Here is a 25,073-nt window from a genome sequence, read left to right on the forward strand (position 1 = left end):
TTTTGCAAAGATAACAGCCTCTAGTCGCTTCCTGTAGCTTTTAATCAGTTCCTGGATCCTGGATAAAGGTATTTTGGACAAACAATTCAAGTTCAGTTAAGTTAGATGGTCGCCGAGCATGGACAGCCCGCTTCAAATCATCCCACAGATGTTCAATGATATTCAGGTCTGGGGACTGGGATGGCCATTCCAGAACATTGTAATTGTTCCTCTGCATGAATGCCTGAGGATTTGGAGCGGTGTTTTGGATCATTGTCTTGCTGAAATATCCATCCCCGGCGTAACTTCAACTTCGTCACTGATTCTTGAACATTATTCTCAAGAATCTGCTGATACTGAGTGGAATCCATGCGACTCTCAACTTTAACAAGATTCCCGATGCCGGCATTGGCCACACAGCCCCAAAGCATGATGGAACCTCCACCAAATTTTACAGTGGGTAGCATGTGTTTTTCTTGGAATGCTGTTTCTTTTTGGACGCCATGCATAACACCTTTTTTTATAACCAAACAACTCAATTTTTGTTTCCAAAATGAAGCTGCCTTGTCCAAATGTGCTTTTTCATACCTCAGGCAACTCTATTTGTGGCGTACGTGCAGAAACGGCTTCTTTCTCATCACTCTCCCATACAGCTTCTATTTGTGCAAAGTGCGCTGTATAGTTGACCGATGCACAGTGACACCATCTGCAGCAAGATGATGCTGCAGCTCTTTGGAGGTGGTCTGTGGATTGTCCTTGACTGTTCTCACCATTCTTCTTCTCTGCCTTTCTGATATTTTTCTTGGCCTGCCACTTCTGGGCTTAACAAGAACTGTCCCTGTGGTCTTCCATTTCCTTACTATGTTCCTCACAGTGGAAACTGACAGGTTAAATCTCTGAGACAACGTTTTGTATCCTTCCGCTGAACAACTATGTTGAACAATCTTTGTTTTCAGATCATTTGAGAGTTGTTTTGAGTAGCCCATGATGCCACTCTTCAGAGGAGATTCAAATAGTAGAACAACTTGCAATTGGCCACCTTAAATACCTTTTCTCATGATTGGATACACCTGGCTATGAAGTTCAAAGCTCACTGAGGTTACAAAACCAATTTTGTGCTTCAGTAAGTCAGTAAAAAGTAGTTAGGAGTATTCAAATCAATAAAATGATAAGGGTGCCCATACTTTTGCACCGGTCAAATTTTGGTTTAATGCATATTGCGCATTTTCTGTTAGTACAATAAACCTCATTTCAATCCTGAAATATTACTGTGTCCATCAGTTATTAGATATATCAAACTGAAATGGCTGTTGCAAACACCAAAATATTTAGAACTAAAAATGATTAAGATTAATAGGGGTGCCCAAACTTTTTCATAGGACTGTATATACATATATATATATATATATATATATATATATATATATATAATCATTCATAATGCTGATTTTCTGTGTGCTTTATTTGTCTTTTAGGTTAGGCTAGATTGCTTGGATTACGTTAGGTTCATTGGACTCAAAAACAATGATCATCCACAGACAACAAATCCAACGTAATCCAAGTGAACTAGAGTAATCTAAGAAATGAAAAACATAAAACACACACACACAAGAAAACCAGTAGTATGAAAAAAATATATACATATACTCTCTTATATCTGTCATCTGTCCTCAGACTCAGCAGACCTGATACCATTGCAATATTTTATAGCTTGTTTCCTGAGCTCTGGTCACATTCACCACCTTATGAGACAAATAAAAGCACTTTCGGCTCAGCCTGCACAAAACACAGATGTTGGCGTTGCTTCTGGATACCCAGGCCTTCTGTCACCAGATGGTAGCTGGGGCACCTCCCTATGCTGGGCCTAGTCGTTACTACTTCCCTTGGTGTGTTGTCCCCGCCTTGCACCTGCACGTGTCCCATAACATCAGTCGGGCCCAGAGCTCCGCGCTTTGCTGCAAGGTCCACTTGAACACCAACGCATGGACAAGCGCCTGTAGTCAGGGATGCTGCTTATCTTTAATAACAGGCCAGGTGAATGTAGTGGAGTCTGGGCCCAGGGTGCAAACTGGGGTGGCCTATCTCCTCTCCCAGCCCAAAATTCATGACAGGAGTTATCTGTGCTGCAACCTCTACTCCAGCTACAAGCTGGAAACGCTGTAACACTGGCGTGGGGAGATGTCAACAGGACGTGCTGAAGCTCATCAGCTTGGGGAACAGACAGCACACTGCCTCCGAGGTCAGGGATGCCATCCTGGCTGAGATGGCAATGTGTTTTTCCCTGCTGCACCTGGGGCCAGGCATTTTTGCGTATGTGATAATGGCCAGAACCTGGTAGCAGATCTGGAGCTTGCCAGACTCAAACACGGTCCACACATGGCCCACGTTTTTAACTTGCTGGTGCAAAGGTTCTTTGAAACCTATACCGTTGTGCCTGATATACTGGTCAAAGTGTGGCCATTTTTGTAAGTGAGAAGTAGCCTCTGCTAGGCAGAAAACATTTTCGCACCGTTGGCTGGCGGAGGAAGACTAGGGGGATGAAGTGGCATTTCATGTCACTGTCCCACACGAGGTTTGAGGGTGCAGTTCAGTGCATCCCATTGCTTCAGCACGGATGGTGTGAAGGGGAGTGGAAAATGGAGGAAATGGAGAGTGACCCTTACAGTTGGGGGCAGCAAAGTCATGCCAAGTAACACTGACACAGATGGCTGACTTCATGTTGGGTTGCTTTTCAAGAGACAAAGGCATAGTTCACATCATGGAGAGCAAACAATACTGGATTGTGAATTGCTGTGTATCACACTTAGCTTTAGGGGGTAGACCCTTAAAAATTGGATTGAGCTGATATAGCCTGACTGAATTTCTGTCTCTCCCACTTAGCTTTAGGGGGTAGACCCTTAAAAATTGGATTGAGCTGATATAGCCTCACTGAATTTCTGGGTCTCCCACTTAGCTTTAGGGGGTAGACCCTTAAACATTGGATAAAGCTGATGTAGCATGAGTGAATTTCTGGGTCTCCCACTTAGCTTTAGGGGGTAGACCTTTAAAAATTGGATTGAGCTGATATAGCCTGACTGAATTTCTGGGTCTCCCACTTAGCTTTAGGGGGTAGACCCTTAAAAATTGGATTGAGCTTATATAGCATGACTGAATTTCTGGGTCTCCCATTTAGCTTTAGGGGGTAGACCCTTAAAAATTGGATTGAGCTGATATAGCCTCACTGAATTTCTGTCTCTCCCACTTAGCTTTAGGGGGTAGACCCTTAAAAATTGGATTGAGCTGATATAGCGTGACTGAATTGCTGTGTATCACACTTAGCTTTAGGGGGTAGACCCTTAAATATTGGATAGAGCTGATATAGCATGACTGAATTTCTGGGTCTCCCACTTAGCTTTAGGGGGTAGACCCTTAAAAATTGGATTGAGCTGATATAGCCTGACTGAATTGCTGTGTATCGCACTTAGTTTTAGGGGATAGAACCTTAAAAATTGTATTGAGCTGATATAGCCTGACTGGATTTCTGGGTCTCCCACCTAAGTTTTGGGGTTATACACTGTGAAAAACTGAAAAGAGCGGGCATAGCCTGACTGAAATTCTGTCTCTCTCACCTAGGTTTTGGGGTTACACACTGTGAACAACTGGATTGAGCGGACATAGTCTGACTGAATTTCTGTATCTCCCACCTAGGTTTTGGGGTTACACACTGTGAACAACTGGATTGAGCGGATATATCCTGACTGAATTTCTGTCTCTCCCACCTAGGTTTTGGGAGTACACACCCTGGATATCTGGATTGAGCGTACATAGCCTGACCTAATTGCTCTGTATCCTTGTTTTGGGGTTACACAGCCTGAAAAACTGCTTTGCATGTATATAGCAAGAAGTAACGGCAGTGGATTGCTGCTATTTTTCAGGCCCCCCGAAAATTGAAGGTTTTTTTCTGCTATATGAACTTGTAAATAAAGTGGATTGCTGCTATTTTTAAGTCCCCCCCCCAAAAAAAAAAAATAAAAAAAATTCAAGGCTTTTTTCAGCTCCTTATGAATTAGTCACTGCTGTGGATTCCGGCTATTTTTCAGACCCCCCAAATGTAAATGCTTTTTTCAGCTTTATATGAACTAGTCACTGCTGTGGATTCTGGCTATTTTTTCAGGCCCCCCCAAAATTCAAGGCTTTTTTCAGCTCTATATGAACTAGTCACTGCTGTGCATTCCGGCTATTCTGTGTACGAACAGCCAAAAATGAAAGCTGTTTCTCCACTATATATGAAGTTGTAACTGTTCTGTATCCCTGTTTTCCACCGTCCGGGGAAAGCTGAACTAATGCCCCTACAGTGTATAGCTCTGAGAAGAGCTGTTGGCTTTCTTCTTTAGTTCTTGCCTGCCTATCTGAAGCTAATCACTATCTAGCCCTCAGTAGATGTCTTTCTCTCCCTATGTCTGACTGCAAAAATGGCGAATAGGGTGGCAACCGTTCTTATAAATGGGAGGTCACATGTTTTCGGCAGCCAATGGGTTTTTAAAATTTTTTTCACTGCCTCCGTTGTCGTAGTTCCTGTCCCACCTCCCCTGCACAGTTATTGGTGCAAAAAATGCGCCAGGGAAGGTGGGAGGGGAATTTCTACTGCGTATGCGGCCTGGTATTCGATTGTGAACGAATACATCGAACGCCATGATATTCGATCGAATACCTATTCGATCGAACGGTGTTCACTCATCTCTACTGATGACACCTACCTTCTGTGATTGGTTATTTAACGTTGACGACAAAAATAGGCGGCGGACACATTAATATGACTGGACTGTATAGTACTTCAGTCTTAGGGTGCATGCACACTACGTAACGCCGGGCGTGTATGAGAGCCGTACACGCCGGCGTTACAGCAGGGCTGCCGAACACTTCCCATTCACTTCAATGGGAGCGCTCGTAAACGCCGCTGTTACGAGCGCTCCCATTGAAGTGAATGGGAAGTGTTCGGCAGTCTGCCGTAATGCCGGCGTGTACGGCTCTCATACACGCCCGGCGTTACGTAGTGTGCATGCACCCTTAGAAGCATATGAAAGCTGAGAATCTCCATTTTTCTAAGTGGTATAAAACTGAAGATACAGCCATTTGATGTGACCCTCCTTTCTTAAATCCTTCATCTCTGCATGCTGCACTGAGTACAGGTGTTCAGATAGAGTCTCCCTGGCAATGCATAGATAGACCATTGCTAATGGGAACTTTACATCCTATTTTCTATTTAATGGAACAAAAACGTTCACCCAACCCCCTTCCCCTCAACATAATAGCAAAAAATATATAAAGGGTGATTATCTAGAGCAGTGAATGAAGTTACAGCTGGAGTAGAAGAGACATTAAAGACCTTTTCACCTAATTTGTATAAGAATGAAATCCCGATTTTCATGAAAATGAAGCTGCAATACAGAATAAGAATAGAATCTTTAGAAAGTATAGAAGTAGCCCTACAAGGTTCTGTCCTTAGTTTAATACCAATTTTCCTGCTAAAAGACTCCATTTAATTTTGTAAAGCTAAGTTCACATCAGCATCCGTCAGACTCCAGTATAGAAAATGCGGTCCACCGGTGTCCATGGATAACTACTGTTTTAGCAGTCTGGCTCTCCATTGTTCGGATCCTCCAGCATACTTGAACAACAGAGATCCCAGAGCAGATGTGAACTTAGCCTCAGTATGTATGTGTCATAATACATTGCAATGTGATTGTAGATTTAGTTTTTTTATTATTTATTTCTTTAAGTGGCAGTACTTAAAAACAGCATAATAAAATTTAATAAACTTTATTACAGATCGTCCAAAAATTCGACTTCCAAGAAACCTTCGTCAAACATTTGTGAAACATGTTGGAGAGGCAGTGAATTTGGTTATTCCTTTCCAGGTAATGTAATGCAATTTGCTGTGATTTAGGCCATGTTCATATGTTTAGCATAATTATTTTTTAAATATGCAGCATTAGCATTTATTGTAGACTCCTTTTAGATTTTTTTTCATGTTTTTCACAATACAAAAAGAGAAATCCGTGGCAATTACTCATTTTTTTTTGCTAAAAACCGTGTTACACTGTGCTAGAGGAAAAAAGAAAACTAGAAAAGCCTCAAAAAATGCTTTAAAGAACCATTTCCTAATTCCTGCAGCGGATTTTTTCCTAACCAAATTCCTCGACACCTAACAACGTTTGAACTTACCCTTGAACTTTCGCAGGAAGATAGAGAGGAGAATGGGAGCAGGGTCATTTTCTAGAGGGATTCCAGTGACTGTCTGAAGAATTAGGCAGACTTCCAACCAAAAGGGGCGTAGGAGTGTACATCCCCACCAAACATGTATCATTGTACCCCGGTCAATGTTACATCTCCAGCATCAGTCCGAAGTGAAGGCACTCTGTACCACCGAGAGAGGATCTTATAGTTTGTTTCTTGCTCCCTGCAAAACATAGAGAATTTGTAGAATGCTTGGAAACCGATGACCACATGTCAGGGAAGAACGAGACCCCCAATTCCCTCTCCCAACCACTGGCAGGCTGGTATCGAAGCCTTCCTCCATTAGCATGCCATAGATAAGCAAGACAGCATGAGCTTGAACACTTGGCAAGGCATAAGTGGTCACTAGGCAAGAACGCTCTATGGAGATTATAAGATGTTTTATGTGTGGCATAGGAATGAGATAACTGCCCATACTGCCAGTGGGAGGCAATGGAGTCAGGGTTTGAGTCTGGGACAAGTAAATCAGAGCGGGGAAGAAGGGAGGAGGATGAGGTTACCTGATGGAATCTGAGGGTAGGCTGACCTACAGTATTAATGAGAAAAGAGGAGTGTAGTGCAGAAGGGAAGTCTGGATTGTCTGAGATAGGGGTCATAGGGCCATCATTACAGAACAGCCTCCGAACAGCACCATAATGCTTGCAGGAGCTGAGTACTTGGTGTATGACATATGGCAGCACATGAGTTGTACTGTCCAACCAATAATGTTTATGAAGCCATGAGAGGGCAGTGAGTGGCACTATAGAAACTGTATTTATTTCACGGAGGAGAGATGGGATAGCTGTAGTTGGCTGCGTGACTAAAAGCAGGACATCGTCTGCGAATGCTGAAATTTTTAAATGTTAATCATGGGCTCGAAGGCCCTGAATGTCCGGGTTAATCCTAATAACCACCAGCAGGTGTTCCATCACCCGAGCATAAAGCATCAGGGAAAGGGGGCAACCTTGCCTAGTACCATTGCAAATATTTGTGCACATGGGGAATTATATAGGGAAGGTATACAGGTGAGCCAAAACTGCATCCAAGGAGAGCAGCATCATATGAGTTTGAGAGTGTGGAGTTTGTGGAGCATGGTGGATTGCAGAGAAGGCCTTCAACATATTATCTCTGGCCTCCCTATGAGGAGTGAAGCCCACTTGGAAGGATGTACGTAATCCTCGATTTCCCGACTCAGTCTATTGGCTATCAATTTCGCATAGAGCTTTGCATCTATGTTGATTAGGGGTATCGGCCTATAGCTAAGACAGAGCAAGTGGTCCTTACCCTCCTTAGGTACAACCGTGATGTGGGCATGCAGAAAAGATGGTTGAAAGGGCGTGAGATAGAGTTGAAGGATTTCAGTAAGTGGGGCTCCAGATCAGGTTGAAAGGTCTTATAAAAGCGAGCTGTGAAGCTATCCGGTCAAGGGCTCTTACACACCAGCAAGGGTGCGATCCCTATTTCAAGCTCTTGATTAGAGAACGAGGACTCAAGAAAAGCAACATCTTCAGGCCCAAGCAAGGGGTGTTAGCTATATATCGGGAAAGGGTGAGTGGTGGGTCAGGTGCCTGGTTAGTAGTATGTGGATGGGGGAGGTTATAAAGGGACTCATAGTAGTCACGGAATGCCAGGAGGTGGTGCCCGAGGGACTCTTTATGGCCATAACATGAGAAGCGGCAGCGTGCTCATTCACTGCTTGGACCAAAAGACGACCCACCTTATTACCCCACTTATAGAATGAGAATCTACTCACGCAAGGATTTGATCTCCTGACGAGTCACCATCAGTGAGGCTAGAGTAGGCTACTGGAGGAATTGTTTATGCTGCGCCTCCAGAATAGCTAAATCTCGAAGGAGGAACTGGAACGTCAGGCCCAAATCTCTGTTGAGGCTAGCCTCATATTTCATTAGCACCCCTCAAAGGACGCATGTTAAGGCTTCCTATTGTATCAGTGTGATAGTGGTGTCACAGTAGTGATCCTGCACAAAATTAGAGTCATAGTTTGAGGTCCACCAGGCATTGAGCATCAAGCAGCAATGACTCATTTAGCCTCCACAAGTTAGAACACATGCTGGGAGGTAGGAGACAGATGAAGCAAGTAACGGGGGAATGGTCAGAGAGGAATGTCTCATGCCAAGGGAGCAGGTGCAGAGAGTCAAAAGACAGAAAGGTAGAAATCCGTTTTGGCCCCTAGAGGGATTTAAAGAAATAAATGTGAACTGGAGTACAATGAGTTATGCAAATAGGCGAAAACAAGCAGAAATGAGCATTTCAAACAACATTAAAACAGAAGAAGGTCATAAAGTCCAATAGCTATGGTTCACTTGACGGGAGACAGTTCATGCAGGGTGGTCTCGGTCAGAAGCCAGTCTCTGTCTGCGACAGGGTCTTTGAGAGTGCAGTGGACTCACATCACAGACTCCTGTGGTGTCCCGAGTCAGAGCAGAGGATCCATGATACAGTGAGCATTTTTAACCCCCAAGTGTTGCATTAATTTATTTTCCATAAGTAATGCACCTAATGGTGAAAGGTGAAAATGGCAATTTTTCCAGGAACATGTCATTTCAGTGCATAATATATTGTGCCTAGCTTGTATGAGAGATGAATGCTCCAAAATTTGTTGTACTTGGCATATCCATGTAACAGTTTTTGGAGTGTGTGTCTCTGCTGACATAAGCTGGGCACAACATATCAGACACTGAAATGGCGAATCTCTGGAAAAATTGCAAAATTCACTTTCATTATCAGCTGCACATTAATTTCTGGAAATTAAATTAAAAATGCTTGCTATATCCCTTCAGTGATGTAGTTTCCGAAATGACGTCACATTATTGTGTATTCCACTTTAATGGCTATTCAGTGGCATGACTTCCAAAAAACAAACTGTTCTTCAAAAAACAAATAGCTCTACTTCCCTTCTTTGCCCAAACATCAGCGAGGGGCTCTGGAAGTGAGACATGGCACCTGGTGAAATCAGCAAAATCTGATTTGAAACGTTCAATGTCGTTGCTTCCCTTCCGTGCACTACTGTGTGCCCAAACATTAGTTTACACCCACATGTGAAGTAATTTTGTACTCTGAAGACATTGGATATCAAAGTGAGAGATGGATTTCATTTTAGGGTTAAATGAATATATTAGTGGAAAAAAAATATGAAATGTCTAAATTTCAACTCCACACTGTTTTAATTCCTAAGAAATGCTTAATGGTTTAACAAACGTCCAAAATGCTATTTGAAATATTTGAGGGGTTCCGTTTTGAAAATGTGGTGATTTATGGGAGGATTTCTAATATAAAATTCACTAAATGTGTCGATTTATCTGTTATGTACCCAGCTTGAACATATGAACTTAGAGTAGGGGAGTAAATCCTACCCAAAAAGGGACAATAAAATATAACCTTTATTGGTAAAATTAAAACACCCAAAAGGAACAAAAAAACAAACAAAACAAACAATTCCCCATTTAAAAAGAAAGGGGATTAGGCTAGGGAATATAGATACTGTGTCTGTTTAAACACCTAGAAACCCCTGCTAATACAGGAAATCTAGACAAATAACTTCTTACATCGATTTCCTATTAGTCTTTTCCAAATGCTGCACTGCTCCACTAAAGGCTCCGTTTATAGCCTATCTATTCATGCTATTGCACACAGCACTAAACATTCGTCTGTGTACACACTTGGCTAGAGCAGAGATCGCTGTTATCTTTCATTGTTTGCTCTCCTCCTTTTTGTAGCCTTTGTTAATTAGTAGCCTATCAATTCGTGCTAATGCACACAGCACTAGCCATTGGTCTGTGTACACACTTGGCTAGAGCAGAGATAGCTGTAATCTTTCATTAACAGCCACAGGATTTGTTAGCAGATAAATGAGTGAACCAGGTATTGTACCCTACCTAATCCCAATTGTAACACCTAGTCTGTCACCTGACGCGTTTCAGTGTCCCCATTGCATGGGACACATCATCAGAGGTATATTTTCTAACATTTCTTTATAAAACTGGAGTGTCAATTGTCTGATAAATGTTAGCCCCCAGTCCCCGTCGGCATTGATGTCAGCCGCGCGGGTAAACCCAGGAGCTCGGTCTTTAAAGCCCTGGGACCACCCCCTCTTCAAGGCTCCACCCAATCAGGGAATTAGGACGTCTGGCTATAACTCCACCCAGACAATGTGTGATCCACAGTGCATGTGCCGACCGGCAGCCAATAGGAGGGGGCCAACCAGCCCACCCCTCCTAAGCCCCGCCTACTAAGACGAGCAGTATAAACATACATAACGCAGCTATCGATTGCAGGTAAAGTGAACCACGATCTTATCCGGAGGTGATAGTGTAATCAGGAAACTTAGCAAGGGGGATTCAAGCACTCATCCACCGCAAAACATCAGGTTGCATAACGATGGAAGTACTTAACCCCTAATTGACCATCACAAACATATCCACAGTAGACATAATGAATAAACAACATCAGGAATAATCCACTGTTACATATACCAGGGTACTGTATTGATGTGACCCCTCACCCTCTCAATAAGGGGCAAATAACACTCTCTACACCAGATTAGAGGTGTCCCTCTCCTAAATAAAGCACGCATACGAGATGTTGTCATTTAACCCTTTAGGTTTTACTGTCTCCAGGGTAAAGATCCACCTCGCTTCCTTCTGTAGGAGTCTATTATCAACATCTCCTCCCCTCGGAGAGGGAACCACCTTCTCAATCCCCTGAAAAGAGAGATGTGTCACATCCCCCCCATGGTGTTCCAAAATGTGTCTAACAACTGTGGTGTCGTCCCTTCTGTAAAACACGTTCAGAATAAGCGGCGTCTAAAGCAGCTCCATTCATTTCTATGGGAGCGGGGATACGAGCGCTCCCCATAGAAATGAATGGGCTGCTTCTTTCACTCCGTGCAGTCCCATTGAAGTGAATGGGGAGTGCCGGCGTGTACGCTCCGGCATGAGCAGAGCTTGCCGTATACGCCGGCACTCCCCATTCACTTCAATGGGACTGCACGGAGTGAAAGAAGCAGCCCATTCATTTCTATGGGGAGCGCTCGTATGCCCGCTCCCATAGAAATGAATGGAGCTGCTTTAGACGCCGCTTATTCTGAACGTGTTTTACGTTCAGAATAAGCTAGCGTTTACTCAGTGTGAATTCACCCTAAGAAGTTATTTGTCTAGATTTCCTGTATTAGCAGGGGTTTCTAGGTGTTTAAACAGACACAGTATCTATATTCCCTAGCCTAATCCCCTTTCTTTTTAAATGGGGAATTGTTTGTTTTGTTTGTTTTTTTGTTCCTTTTGGGTGTTTTAATTTTACCAATAAAGGTTATATTTTATTGTCCCTTTTTGGGTAGGATTTACTCCCCTACTCTAAGTTCATAGGATTTCTAATATATAATCCTTTATAATCTCCTTCAGCACTGAAGTGATCCCTAAAAAAATAGTTTGGGAAATTGTCTTCTAAATCTGGAAAGGACGAAAAGATGATGCCAATATAAAGCAGAGATATTCCAGATAATATATTTTTTAATGTATTTGGGTAGTATGATTATTTATACAAAAAGCAGAGCATTTGACATTTTGAAAAGTGTGATTTTTTTCCTCAAAATTTCCTTTAAATAAATACACAAATATGATTAGTGTTTATCACAATTGTGAACTTGAACTTGTATATGTTAAAGTGTTTAAAAGATATTGTCATATAAAGTGACAAATGTCAGTTTTGAAAAACAAGGCCTGGTCCTTAACACTCTTTTGGGCTGTGTATTTAAGGGGTTAAATACTTTGCACAAATGGATAACACAGGTGATTATTAGAAATGTTGGAATATATATTAGAGAAAAATGCCTCTCTGCTCTTATGAGACTATTTTCCTGTATCTCTTACATCTTTTAAAGATCCTTTCCCTGTGAAAATCTCTGCCCTGGAAATGGACTGCAGGTCACATGACATAAGTTCATAGAACTGTGGAAAGAGGGAGGGGGGGGAGGCGTGAGCTGCAAGTCCAGAAGATAAAAGCAGAAAAACTGGATTAGTCAGATGGTACAACTGAATAGAAGCCTTTTATCACCCCCCAAAAAAAGTTATACACATTAGTACATAACAGTACTTTTCTATACATTTCCTGTATGGTCTTTGGGCGGTTTCTGAGTAAGAGATTGTTACAGAAAAGATTGTCCTGTACCCCCTTTGTGCAATGTATGGCAACTAGTCTCTGCTAACCAGTCCAGGATTGTAAACTATAGATATAATATTCAGGGGCAAAATCTGCAGAATATAAGTCATATAATGACCAGAAATAATGCAATTCCTCATCTACACACATAACAGCTGTTATGGTCCGTGTGTGTGCCAATGACAGAATACATGGCAGGTGGATGTTCCTTATGAGTAAGCTGAAGGGAAGGTTTAATTCTCTGGAATATTGCCTGTGCCATGCGCAACACAGAAAAGGTTGTGGGAGCTTAGGGACTTAAATACATGGCTTAAATATTGGTGCAGAAAAGAAGGGTTTGGGTTCGTAAAGTACTGGACTGACTTCTCATTGGGGTACAAGCTGTTTCCCACAGATACCTTGCACCTGAATGGAAGGGGGTGTGCTTTGCTAGGGGAGTGAATTCTAGCCAAGGTGATGGAGCTTTAAAATTAGGAAATAGTTGGGAGGGCCAGGCAGACATTACAGTGGTAGATAGGACAGAGTGGGGACAGGCTATAGTGGTGGGTGGATTGTGGTTGTATACAGCAGTTGATAGGGAGATAGATATCTTACAACTGAACAGTATAGACCAGGGGTGGGCAATTAATTTTCCCATGGGGCCGCATAAGAAATTGAAACTATGCTAGAGGGCCGCACCACGGCAAATTTAGCTCCACCGCTTCTACGTTGACTCCGCCCATTCCCAATCATCTTTCCATGTGCCCCCACAAAGTATAATCCTCCTACAGTCACCCGTACATTATATGCCCCCACATTATAATATTCCCTTCCAACTGCCCCACAGTATTAAGCCCCTCTCCTGGTGCACCAGTTTAAACTGGTGGAAACCAGAGGGAACATGAAACGGGAGTAGCTGGAGGGGGACATCAGTATGTCTTTTGGAATATGGGATGGAAATCCATGCAAACACGGGGAGAACATACAAGCTCCTTGCAGGTGGTTCTCTCTCTCTCTCTCTCTCTCTCTCTCTCTCTCTCTCTCTCTCTCTCTCTCTCTCTCTCCCTCTCCCCCTCTCTCTCTCTCCTCCCTCTCTCTCTCTCCTCCCCCTCTCTCTCTCTCTCCTTGCACTGTCCTGCCGGCACTAACACATACCCCCCTAGACACGCCTCCCTAGTCAAGAATCAACATGTGGGACACAATTTTGAAGTGAAACGAAATTTATTACATATTTTAAACCTTTTTAACAAATACAAAACTGAAAAGTTGAGTGTGCAAAATTATTTGGCCCCCTTTCGTTAATACTTTGTAGCACCACCTTTTGCTGCGATAACAGCTGCAATTTGCTTCGGGTATGTCTCTATCAGCTTTCGACATGGAAAAACTCAAATTCTTACCGATTCTTACTTGCAAAACAGCTGGAGCTTAGTGAAGTTGGATGGACAGTATTTGTCAACAGCAGTTTTCAGCTCTTTCCACAGATTCTGGATTGAATTTAGGTCTGGACTTTGACTTGGCAATTCTAACACCTGGATACGTTTATTTGTCAACCATTCCATTGTAGATTTTGCTTTATGTTTTGGATCATTGTCTTGTTGGAAGATAAATCTCCATCCCATTCTCAGGTTTTTTGCAGACTCCAACAGGTTTTCTTCCAGAATGGTCCTGTATTTGGCTCCATCCATCTTCCCATCAATTTTAACCATCTTCCTGTTCCTGCTGAAGAAAAGCAGGCCCAAACCATGATGCTGACACCACCATGTTTGTCAGTGGGGATAGTGTGTTCAGGGTGATGAGCTGTGTTGCTTTTACGCCAAACATATCGTTTTGGATTGTGGCCAAAAAGTTCGATTTTGGTTTTATCTGACCAGAGCTCCTTCTTCCACATGTTTGGTGTGTCTCCCAGGTGGCTTGTGGCAAACTTTAAACAAGACTTTTTATGGATATCTTTGAGAAATGGCTTTCTTCTTGCCACTCTTCCATAAAGGACAGATTTGTGCAGTGTACGAGTGATTGTTGTCCTACGGACAGACTCTCCTACCTCAGCTGTAGATCTCTGCAGTTCATCCAGAGTGATCATGGGCCTCTTGGCTGCATCTCTGATCAGTCTTCTCCTTGTTTGAGATGAAAGTTTAGAACAACGGCCAGGTCTTGGTAGATTTGCAGTGGTCTGATACTCCTTCCATTTCAATATGATTGCTTGCACAGTGCTCCTTGGTATGTTTAAAGCTTGGGAAATCTTTTTGTATCCAAATCCGGCTTTAAACTTTGCCACAACAGCATCTCGGACCTGCCTGGTGTGATCCTTGGTCTTTCATTTGGTTCTCTGCGCTTTAAACAGAACCCTGAGACTATCACAGAGAAGATGCATTTAAGGGGCCACACGGTGGCTCACTGGTTAGCACTGCAGCCTTGCAGTGTTGGAGTCCTGGTGTTCAAATCCCACCAAAGTCAAAAAACATCTGCAAGGAGTTTTGTATGTTCTCCCTGTGTTTGCATGGGTTTCCATCCCATATTCCAAAGACATACTGATAGGGAAAAATGTACATTGTGAAAAAAAAAAAGCAGGTGCATTTATATGGAGACTTGATTTGCACACAGGTGGATTCTATTTATCATCATCAGTCATTTAGGACAACATTGGATCATTCAGAGATCCTCACTGAACTGAATGGAGTGAGTTTGCTGCACTGAAATTAAGACATTTAGTTTACAGTAGTTCTTTGCCTATGGGATGCCACCGATGAAACTCAAGGCATACAAAGGGGTAAATTCTAATGTTATTATTTATATTTTTTATTTCTTCATTTTCAAACTGTCCATAAATGTCTTTTTTCTTTCTCATAGGGAAAGCCAAGACCACAAGTTCATTGGACTAAAAATGGACAACCCCTTGATCAGAAACAAGCAAGTGTTAGGAACAGTGACAGCGACACCATTCTTTTTATACGTAAAGCTGAGCGAAAAGATTCAGGAGTTTATGAACTCACAGTACAAATTGATGACTTAGAAGATAAAGCGAAGATTAATATAAAGATTGCAGGTAGTTATTTAACTAATTTTCCTACTGATATAGGGTAGTGAAGGAGTTAATGCCAGCTTCTCTGATTGACTAGGCAATAAAGGTAGTGTCAGCTAGGAAAGAAGGTATAGGAAAGATTAATGTCTGTGTTTTATATGTTCAACAGTAGTGGATGAGTTATAACCTGCTTCCCTGGCAAATGAAGTAAGGGTCAATGCACACAGAGCTTTTTGGTGAGGATTTTGATGCTGAGTTCACGTCAGAATCCGCCTCCAAAAAAGCCTCACCATAGAGTTCTATGTATTCCGCTAGCTTTTTTTTCTGCTAGCGGATTTTTTCCGCTAGTGGAAAAAAAGCAACATGACCTTTCTTCAGGCAAATTCTGCCTGGAAAAACCAACGGGAGTGAATAGGAGGCAGAAAAAACCCTAGCGGTTTTTGACTCTGTTTTTGCAAAAGCCGCTAGCAGTTTTTTCAAGGTCCATACACTGTGCTGGAGGAAAAAAGCATTTCCTTATTCCTGAAGGGGATTTTTTCAACTCTAAAATCCTTGACAAAAAACTCTGTGTGCATTGACCCTAATACTTGCTTTTCTAGTTGACTATGATAATAGAGGGGTCAATTTAGCTCTTTTTTTGTGATTGCCTATAGTAGTTAAGAGGTTAATATGTTAATGGTAATGTAGTTGCATTTGAATTTGACTTCCTCTGTGGGCCACACATTGCAGATCTAGTATAATGCAAGTGTTGATATCCTTTTCCTGTTTTTCTAAGGTGAAAATATTATTACTAATGGTTTACTTAACATTCCATGCATTCGTGATGTCTGCTGTCTTGTGGCTCTGCCTGATTATTAAAGGGGTTGTCCAGGGAAAAAATTTATATTTTAAATAGGCCGTTGGAGGTGGAAAAAAAAATCATACTCACTTGGGAGGACACCGTAGCATCAGGGACAGGTGTCTGATTTAAAAATATTTTTTTTTGGCCATCAACCTTTTTTAAGGAAATGGATAGCTGGGATTCAAGCTATAAAAACTTCATCTAATGTTTCTAAAATTCACTTAACTTATCATTGAATATCAGTAAGATGGTACAAGTCACAGCACTTTGAAGCTTTCAAAAAGGTGCAGTATTTTGCAAACTGACATAATTTATACAGTCAGTCGCAGTGTGCATAACTCCAAAGTTATATGTAAAATTCACTTAAAGTATGCCTTCAATTTCAAATTTCAATTCATTTTCATAAATGAATAGTACATGTGAATAAAAGAAACTTTGTAGTATATCTTATTAAGGATACCAGTTTGTTTTTCCGCTTATCTTCAGCACTGGGGCTCGTAAGCCAGCCCAGTGCTCTGAATTCAGCGCAGTGTGGGCTTTGTAGCGCTATGTACCGTATATACTCGAGTATAAGCTGACCCGAATATAAGCCGAGGCTCCTAATTTTATCGCATAAAACAGATAAAAAGTCCGGTCATGTGTATTACAGCTTAGTAATTCCATCTGCCTCATAGTAATAGCAGTTAAGGCCATCATGTCCCTCACATTAACCCCCTGTGGGTTAATGTGAGGGACATGATGGGGTTAACTGTTATTAATGTGAGGCACATGGAATTACTGAAACTAAATTAATAACCCCAAATGCCTGACATTACTAGGAATAGTAACCCCAGCAGGGTTGTACTGTACTGTGTGTTGTACTTTCACTTTACTGTAGCTTCCTCTCCTCCATACGTCAGACATCTTCTATAAGACACAATCAATGCTGCACATAATGGCCACTAACTTATCTTCTGATGTTACATTCTAGTGGCTACAGGATCTTTGATGACATCACAGTTACGTGACCTACATGACAAGCCAATCACAGAGCAGTAGCACTAAAGGACCTCCCACTTCGTTTAATTTATGCAGGTCCTTGCATGTCTCTATGCTCCGTGGATTCAGACTCAACTATAAGCCGGGGGGGGGGGGGGGGAGCTTTTTCAGCATGAAAGCTGTGCTGAAAAATTTGGCTTATACTCGAGTATATACGGTAATACCGCACATCTATGAGAATGTTAAAGGTCCTCTTTAAGCTGCTCTCTTCCTCCTTTGTAGTCTGTGTATTTATATATAATCCATAGCCATATCCAGCTCACACACAGAACTCTATGGAGAGGGGAGGGAGATAATAATTTATTGTCTCACTCTGTACACTGTTAGCCTGTTACCTCTAGCATAGAAGTTTTAAAAGAGCTGTCTGAGTCAAGGTGTAGTAGAGTTTAGAATCAGCAGTTATCTGTGTGTGTTTTCCAGCAACTTCCTTTTCCCCTCCATTCTCCCTAAACTAATATGTAAAAAGTGGCTCAGCTTGAGAAATGAAAAGAACAACATATTTCTTAAATAAGAGATATTGCAAGTTTCTTATATTCACATGTACTATTAATTTATAAAAGTTTTTTCATAATTGGAGGTAGGCTTTAACTTACTATTAAATATAAATTAGATGTCTGAAATTGCATCAAAGTCATGAAAAAGCCACAAAACCGTGAAGAATTTGGCACAAAAGGGCAGCATTTTCAAAACTGAAGTCGTTTATAGGTATGAAGTCATTAGAAAGCCTCTTTCATGTATCATTTGGCACAAATCCTGTGGTAGTGCAACAGTTTTTTTTGCTCAATGCTTGTATATTACACATTTTAGTGTTGATTACAGTCTGGGCTCAAATCCTTTGGTGTTTCAGCTTTTTTTAGTAGGATATATTGCATATTGTAACTTATGCATGCATGTATATTTTGCCTTTTCAAAGGTTTATGCCAGGTTCAAGGTTGTTTGATTTTGCAGGAAAGAAATACAACATTTGAAATAAGTACAATTGGTGAAATTGACTAATATCTCAATACCATGCAGGCCACACCCATTTTTTCTGATATGTCGAAATTATTAGTATAGAGGTGCAAATCTGTCAGAAAATAATATAACAGGTTGATGAATTTGGCCTAATGAAATTAGGAACAATTTTTTTTAAGGAAACCATTTGATAAATTCCCCCATTGATATTTTTGTAAGTTAAAATCATCTTAATAGAAATTGCATTGTATAGTCCAAAATAATGTACTGTAGATTATACCATATATAGATTATACATAATTCACAAACCATAAAATTTGTTGTGAATTATGTACATCAGTATATGTTTTACTACATTTTGCAAAATACTAATTTTCTTTGTATCATTGCATTTCTTTCTTTAAGAACGTCCCGGCCCTCCAAAAAGTATTAAGCTAGTAGACGTATGGGGTTTTAATGCAGCTCTGGAGTGGACCCCACCATTGGATGATGGCAATGCAGAAATTACTGGCTATACTGTGCAGAAGTCTGATAAAAAAACAGGGGTAAGCATCTGCTACTTTGAATATACAGTCCTATGAAAAAGTTTGGGCACCCCTATTAATCTTAATCATTTTTAGTTCTAAATATTTTGGTGTTTGCAACAGCCATTTCAGTTTGATATATCTAATAACTGATGGACACAGTAATATTTCAGGATTGAAATGAGGTTTATTGTACTAACAGAAAATGCGCAATATGCATTAAACCAAAATTTGACCGGTGCAAAAGTATGGGCACCCTTATCATTTTATTGATTTGAATACTCCTAACTACTTTTTACTGACTGAAGCACAAAATTGGTTTTGTAACCTCAGTGAGCTTTGAACTTCATAGCCAGGTGTATCCAGTCATGAGAAAAGGTATTTAAGGTGGCCAATTGCAAGTTGTTCTACTATTTGAATCTCCTCTGAAGAGTGGCATCATGGGCTACTCAAAACAACTCTCAAATGATCTGAAAACAAAGATTGTTCAACATAGTTGTTCAGCGGAAGGATACAAAACGTTGTCTCAGAGATTTAACCTGTCAGTTTCCACTGTGAGGAACATAGTAAAGGAAATGGAAGACCACAGGGACAGTTCTTGTTAAGCCCAGAAGTGGCAGGCCAAGAAAAATATCAGAAAGGCAGAGAAGAAGAATGGTGAGAACAGTCAAGGACAATCCACAGACCACCTCCAAAGAGCTGCAGCATCATCTTGCTGCAGATGGTGTCACTGTGCATCGGTCAACTATACAGCGCACTTTGCACAAATAGAAGCTGTATGGGAGAGTGATGAGAAAGAAGCCGTTTCTGCACGTACGCCACAAATAGAGTTGCCTGAGGTATGAAAAAGCACATTTGGACAAGGCAGCTTCATTTTGGAAACAAAAATTGAGTTGTTTGGTTATAAAAAAAGGTGTTATGCATGGCGTCCAAAAAGAAACAGCATTCCAAGAAAAACACATGCTACCCACTGTAAAATTTGGTGGAGGTTCCATCATGCTTTGGGGCTGTGTGGCCAATGCCGGCATCGGGAATCTTGTTAAAGTTGAGAGTCGCATGGATTCCACTCAGTATCAGCAGATTCTTGAGAATAATGTTCAAGAATCAGTGACGAAGTTGAAGTTACGCCGGGGATGGATATTTCAGCAAGACAATGATCCAAAACACCGCTCCAAATCCTCAGGCATTCATGCAGAGGAACAATTACAATGTTCTGGAATGGCCATCCCAGTCCCCAGACCTGAATATCATTGAACATCTGTGGGATGATTTGAAGCGGGCTGTCCATGCTCGGCGACCATCTAACTTAACTGAACTTGAATTGTTTGTCCAAAATACCTTTATCCAGGATCCAGGAACTGATTAAAAGCTACAGGAAGCGACTAGAGGCTGTTATCTTTGCAAAAGGAGGATCTACTAAATATTAATGTCACTTTTCTGTTGAGGTGCCCATACTTTTGCACCGGTCAAATTTTGGTTTAATGCATATTGCACATTTTCTGTTAGTACAATAAACCTCATTTCAATCCTGAAATATTACTGTGTCCATCAGTTATTAGATATATCAAACTGAAATGGCTGTTGCAAATACCAAAATATTTAGAACTAAAAATGATTAAGATTAATAGGGGTGCCCAAACTTTTTCATAGGACTGTACAAGGGTGAATCAAAGGTTATCTGCACTCTGTAGAATTTAGTTTTCAGAAAAGACTAATTCATAATTTTTTAACAAAATCTCTCTATATTTCCACACATATGTCCATCTGTGAGCAAGTTTTTGTATTCCCTTTTTAAAATGTTTTAAGCTGAGAGCTAAGAGCCACGAATACACTGCTGTAATACATTTTTTAAATAAATCCTGACTTTCTTTAGGGGGCGTTCACGCTACCATCAGTAGTGTCCATTTTCACAGAATCTGCTGAATTGCCTTTTTAAAGGCTATTCACGCATATGTGGAGCTCTATCAGCATAATTTTGCTGATAGAGCCCCTTTAATATTATATTTTGCAATAATATTTTTCTAAGGCTCTAAACACAAACTTTCTTGTTGCCTTTATAGTCTTCTTATTTAATTACATTTTAGTTATCTGCTAAGATATAGTTGGTAGGAAAATTGGAAAGAGAAAAGCCATTTTGAATACAGAATACATCTTTTGTTCAAAGTCCCATCTACAGCAATGTAGTACACATAATAAATAATATTATTTCTTTCAAGAAATGAATACAGAACCCTTTTAGCTTTTGTCAGTTCAACTATCATAACCTATTTTAGTAGCTCAAAAAAAGAGAAAAGAGGTAGCTCCCTGGAGATTATTGATTTTTAGTGTATAGAAAGTATCAGCTAGTTGTACACACACATTGTATGGTTATGTATTGGGAGAAACAACACTCTAAAGTTACTGATATGTACATAAGGACGTCACACTTCCACTTTTCACTATAGTAGAGGCATTGCTTACCCTGAATTCTTCTTATGGTTCTTTCCATGTACGGAAAAAGAAGTTGGAGTGCTCTTCCAATCCAAAAACAATCATTTCCAGCATGGAGCGGTTTCCATGTAAAACTTTGCCTTAATTCTCACCATTAAAATAACATCAGCAAGGAACTGAAGCTACTGCTCAAGAGTTTCAGCGAACAGCCTTAGTCATAGAGTACCATACTGACATATGCAGCTCTTTTTAAAGGGCCACTTCCTATAGTCACACATGTGCATAACTCCTCCCCCACATAAATCAAGTATTGCATTAAAACTACAGTAAAAAAAAAAAAATCACACATGTAATAAACAACAACAGCTAAGATACCAGCTGGAGTCACATAACATTGCTCTGTACCCCTTATGTGAATAAATCATGACATAATGCTGTTGTTTTTCACCTTTATCCTACAGATCCCATTGATTGACAGCGGGTTCTGTTTAATATTATCACTTCATGCTTTCGCACTGAACATTTTGTTATAATGAAGCCCACCTGCAGTATATGACCCCCTTTTTATTCCCCCACCCCCACACAGAGTAGCGGCCAATAATTTTTACTCATTTGTCAATGTTCCAGTCCTGGCTGCCTTATGCTTCCAACTCTAGGGTGCACTGTAGTTTGTTCCATGAAGCGCCGCCCGAGGCTGCCACTTCGGACAATGGTGTGTCACTTGCCATGACTGTGCTAGGTTCTCAGTAGCGTTGGTCTTTCCGTAATGGGAGCGTGAATGGTGGAGACCCAGTCTGCTATAAAAGGTGTTACCCGCAGACCCTATAGACAATAATGTGGTTTGTTGGGTTTCTGTCGATTTTATACTGAAACTGAGAACTTTTCTGTCTGCTGATTTTAGTCAGATCTGCAGCAAAGTCTCCTATGGAGAGATCAACGCAGATGTGATCCTAGCCTTATAGTTACAACTGATTCCATCAGAAGGTTATTTGAAATCTGCCTTTCTCTACATATTTCCACCTTTTTTTCATACCGGGTCAGACTGGATTTTAACTATAATATATAGTAAATATGTATATAGCAAAAAATAGGTGACATTCATACCTTATACTACCGATGTTCCAGCTCAAAACACTGAACCCTAATGCAGCAGTGCGCCTCGCTAATTTCTCTGGTGATGGCTGAATCTGTACATTGTATTTACAATTAATTTCATTCCCCTATTTCGCATGTACACTGTGACAAGGCAGAATATTTTAGAACTGTAAAATGAGTGTACACGGCTAGCTTAACTTTTATACTTATACTTAAAACAGCCTAACCTCATACCATTTAATGTTATATAAACAGACAGTTAATACTGTGTGCACAGTGATTGAAAGGCTTAGGGTGTATTCACACGGAGGAATTTGCCATGGATTTGGGGGCTGATTTCGCCCCCGAATCTGGAGCAGATTTCTGCCAGAATCCACCTCCCATTGTTTTCAATGGAAAAAATAAGCGTCCTGCTCGATCTTGCCACGGATTCCGCAGCTGATTCAGCCGCAGGGTCCTCAGCTCGAGACATCCTCTTAATTAATCCCATTTAGCCGGGCCTAATGAGGAATGGGATGCCGCGTCGGAATGTTGATGTACTGCATCGGCATTCCTTCAGGGCTAGCCCACACGAAAACGCGTGCGGAAAATTAAGAGGAAATTATTCTTCATTTTCCGCTGTGTGAACATACCCTTAGTTCCACTTGCTGCCAACAAAATCACAGCTTCCGTAATTACACTAATGCTGTAAATATTTTAATGTTTCAGGAATGGTTTACAGTTCTTGAAAATTATCACCAAACTAACTGCACTGTTTCTGACTTGATTATTGGAAATTCCTACTACTTCAGAGTGTTTTCTGAAAATTTATGTGGCCTCAGTGAAAAAGCTGCAGTTACTAAAGATTGTGCTTTCATTAAAAAAACAGGTGAGTTATTTATTTACTGTTTATATTATGTAATTATGCAAACAAAATTGATTTTATAGTCTTATTTAATTTCATACTATGATCAATAAGAAATTGGGGCAGCTTGACAGACCATGCTCTAAGTACTAGAGAAAGAGTGAGGAGTAAGAAGCATATGTGCAGTTGAAGTATTAAAATATGATCAAGACCTTGGTCTGTGGGTTTGTGGTTAGGTTTGCTGCCTGCTAACAAATGAGTTTGAAACCCATGAAAGTCACCTATTGTTCTTTCAAAGTTGGGGAACGACCCCTTGTAGTAGCATGTATTATGTGTCTTACCATCAAATTGCATTCCTTAAAGGGGTTATCCAAATCAGCAAATAATTTATTATTACAATAAATGGAATGTATAATGAAGAGTATTTTTGGCTAATAGGCAATTGATAGAGAACATACAAAGAGCTGTGGCTGGCATAGTCTTGGCCCTAAGCAGGTCTCAACCTCCCACCTTACTTCTTAATTTCTAGGTGGAAAAGACCTAGACCTAGTATGGTCTAGCAGCATTTCCTCCACATATCTCTGTCTGAATGGAACTATGGCCTTCCTCTTGCCTTATATATCCAATATCTCAATGAGAAAGCCAATATGGTTCTCATTGTAAATGGTGGAGACACTTCCTTACTAGATTTTTTACAATGGCACTTCAGGGGCTGTGGAATCAGTAGGCCGAAACACCCTAACTCCTCTTTCTTTTCCCACTCTGACTCATAAATGGCAATAAAGTTCCTCAATGCATTACATTTGTATGAAGGTAAATATGCAACAAGGGATGCTTCTAATTAATTATACAATACCAATAATTGTATAATGTAATTAGAAATAACCATTATCATTTGAAGCCAGAGTTGGTGACTCCAACTCCACCCAAAATTGGCCCAATCTCCGACACTCCAACTTTGACTCCACAGTACTGTTTATTTTCCCCCGCTTATTCAGTATATCAATAAACCTCTTACTCTGGCACATACAACATTCCTGGGATAATAGTAAGAAGCTGGGAAAATTTGGTGCTGTCATTCTGTGCTCCCAGCCAGATACCCTTCCGCTATTTGCCTTGATACACCTGTACCATTCCATTAGAAGCGATGGAAATATATGTTTAACCCCAAAATAGTGGTAAATGTATGAGACTGGGAGCAGAGTGAGGTAACACCTGTAGAGCAGTGACACACTGTGTACCTAGATGCTGCATCTAGTCCCCAGCCGTCGGTAACTTCACTTTTCTGTAAGTGAAAAGCAGATTAATTTTCCCCACTTTTAATTCCTAACTGTGCGGTAACAGTAAAACCCCAGCCAGGAATTAATGAGTGTCACACTTACACCAAAGAGCAATAAAAAAAAAGCTCTATTTCTGTAACGTGGGGCCTCAGTCTAAGTTTGGGCCCCGTGTTGTAGGAATGCAGCTTTTTGTTGCAGAATTTGCTGTGTTTTTCTGAGCCAAGCTAGGATTGGATTGAGCAGAAGGGAGAAGTATAAAAAGCTTCTAGTATATTTTCCATTACTTTTGTAGCCATTCTTAGCTTAAAAAAAAACCCACAGCAAAATCTGCAACAAAAACACTGTGTTTCCCCAATGTGGGGCCTCAGCCTCCTTCACATAAATGGTATGGATGTGGTTTTCACTGACTTGTGCATTAAAATTGAATTGACAGGGCCACAAATGCAGACAGATATAGGGTATGTATAGGACAGATATAGGACCTGCTCCATAATTTTCAGCTCTTCAATTTGGCCCAGATATACTGCCACAAAGCGAATGGCTGTATATATCGGTCCATAGAAATGTATAGATCTGTACTTTTATCCACAGTTGTGGATAGAATGTCTGGTCATGTGCATTACAGGTTCGCAACTCCATGTGCCTCATAGTAATAGCAGTT

The 25,073-nt window shown here is 40.8% G+C and overlaps 1 protein-coding gene across 1 annotated transcript in view; it reads left to right on the top strand.

Annotated features, from left to right (window-relative positions):
- LOC142194877 (myosin-binding protein H-like) overlaps nt 1-25,073 on the top strand; it is a 103,296-nt gene that overhangs the window by 55,215 nt on the left and 23,008 nt on the right. The window contains exons 4-7 of the mRNA XM_075264301.1: nt 5,788-5,876; nt 15,235-15,430; nt 18,645-18,784; nt 22,997-23,156. Of these exons, the coding sequence (XP_075120402.1) occupies nt 5,788-5,876; nt 15,235-15,430; nt 18,645-18,784; nt 22,997-23,156 (585 nt within the window). The remainder of the gene's footprint in view (nt 1-5,787; nt 5,877-15,234; nt 15,431-18,644; nt 18,785-22,996; nt 23,157-25,073) is intronic.

Source organism: Leptodactylus fuscus, chromosome 2 (assembly GCF_031893055.1).
Source record: "Leptodactylus fuscus isolate aLepFus1 chromosome 2, aLepFus1.hap2, whole genome shotgun sequence".
NCBI classification, from domain to species: Eukaryota; Metazoa; Chordata; class Amphibia; order Anura; family Leptodactylidae; genus Leptodactylus; species Leptodactylus fuscus.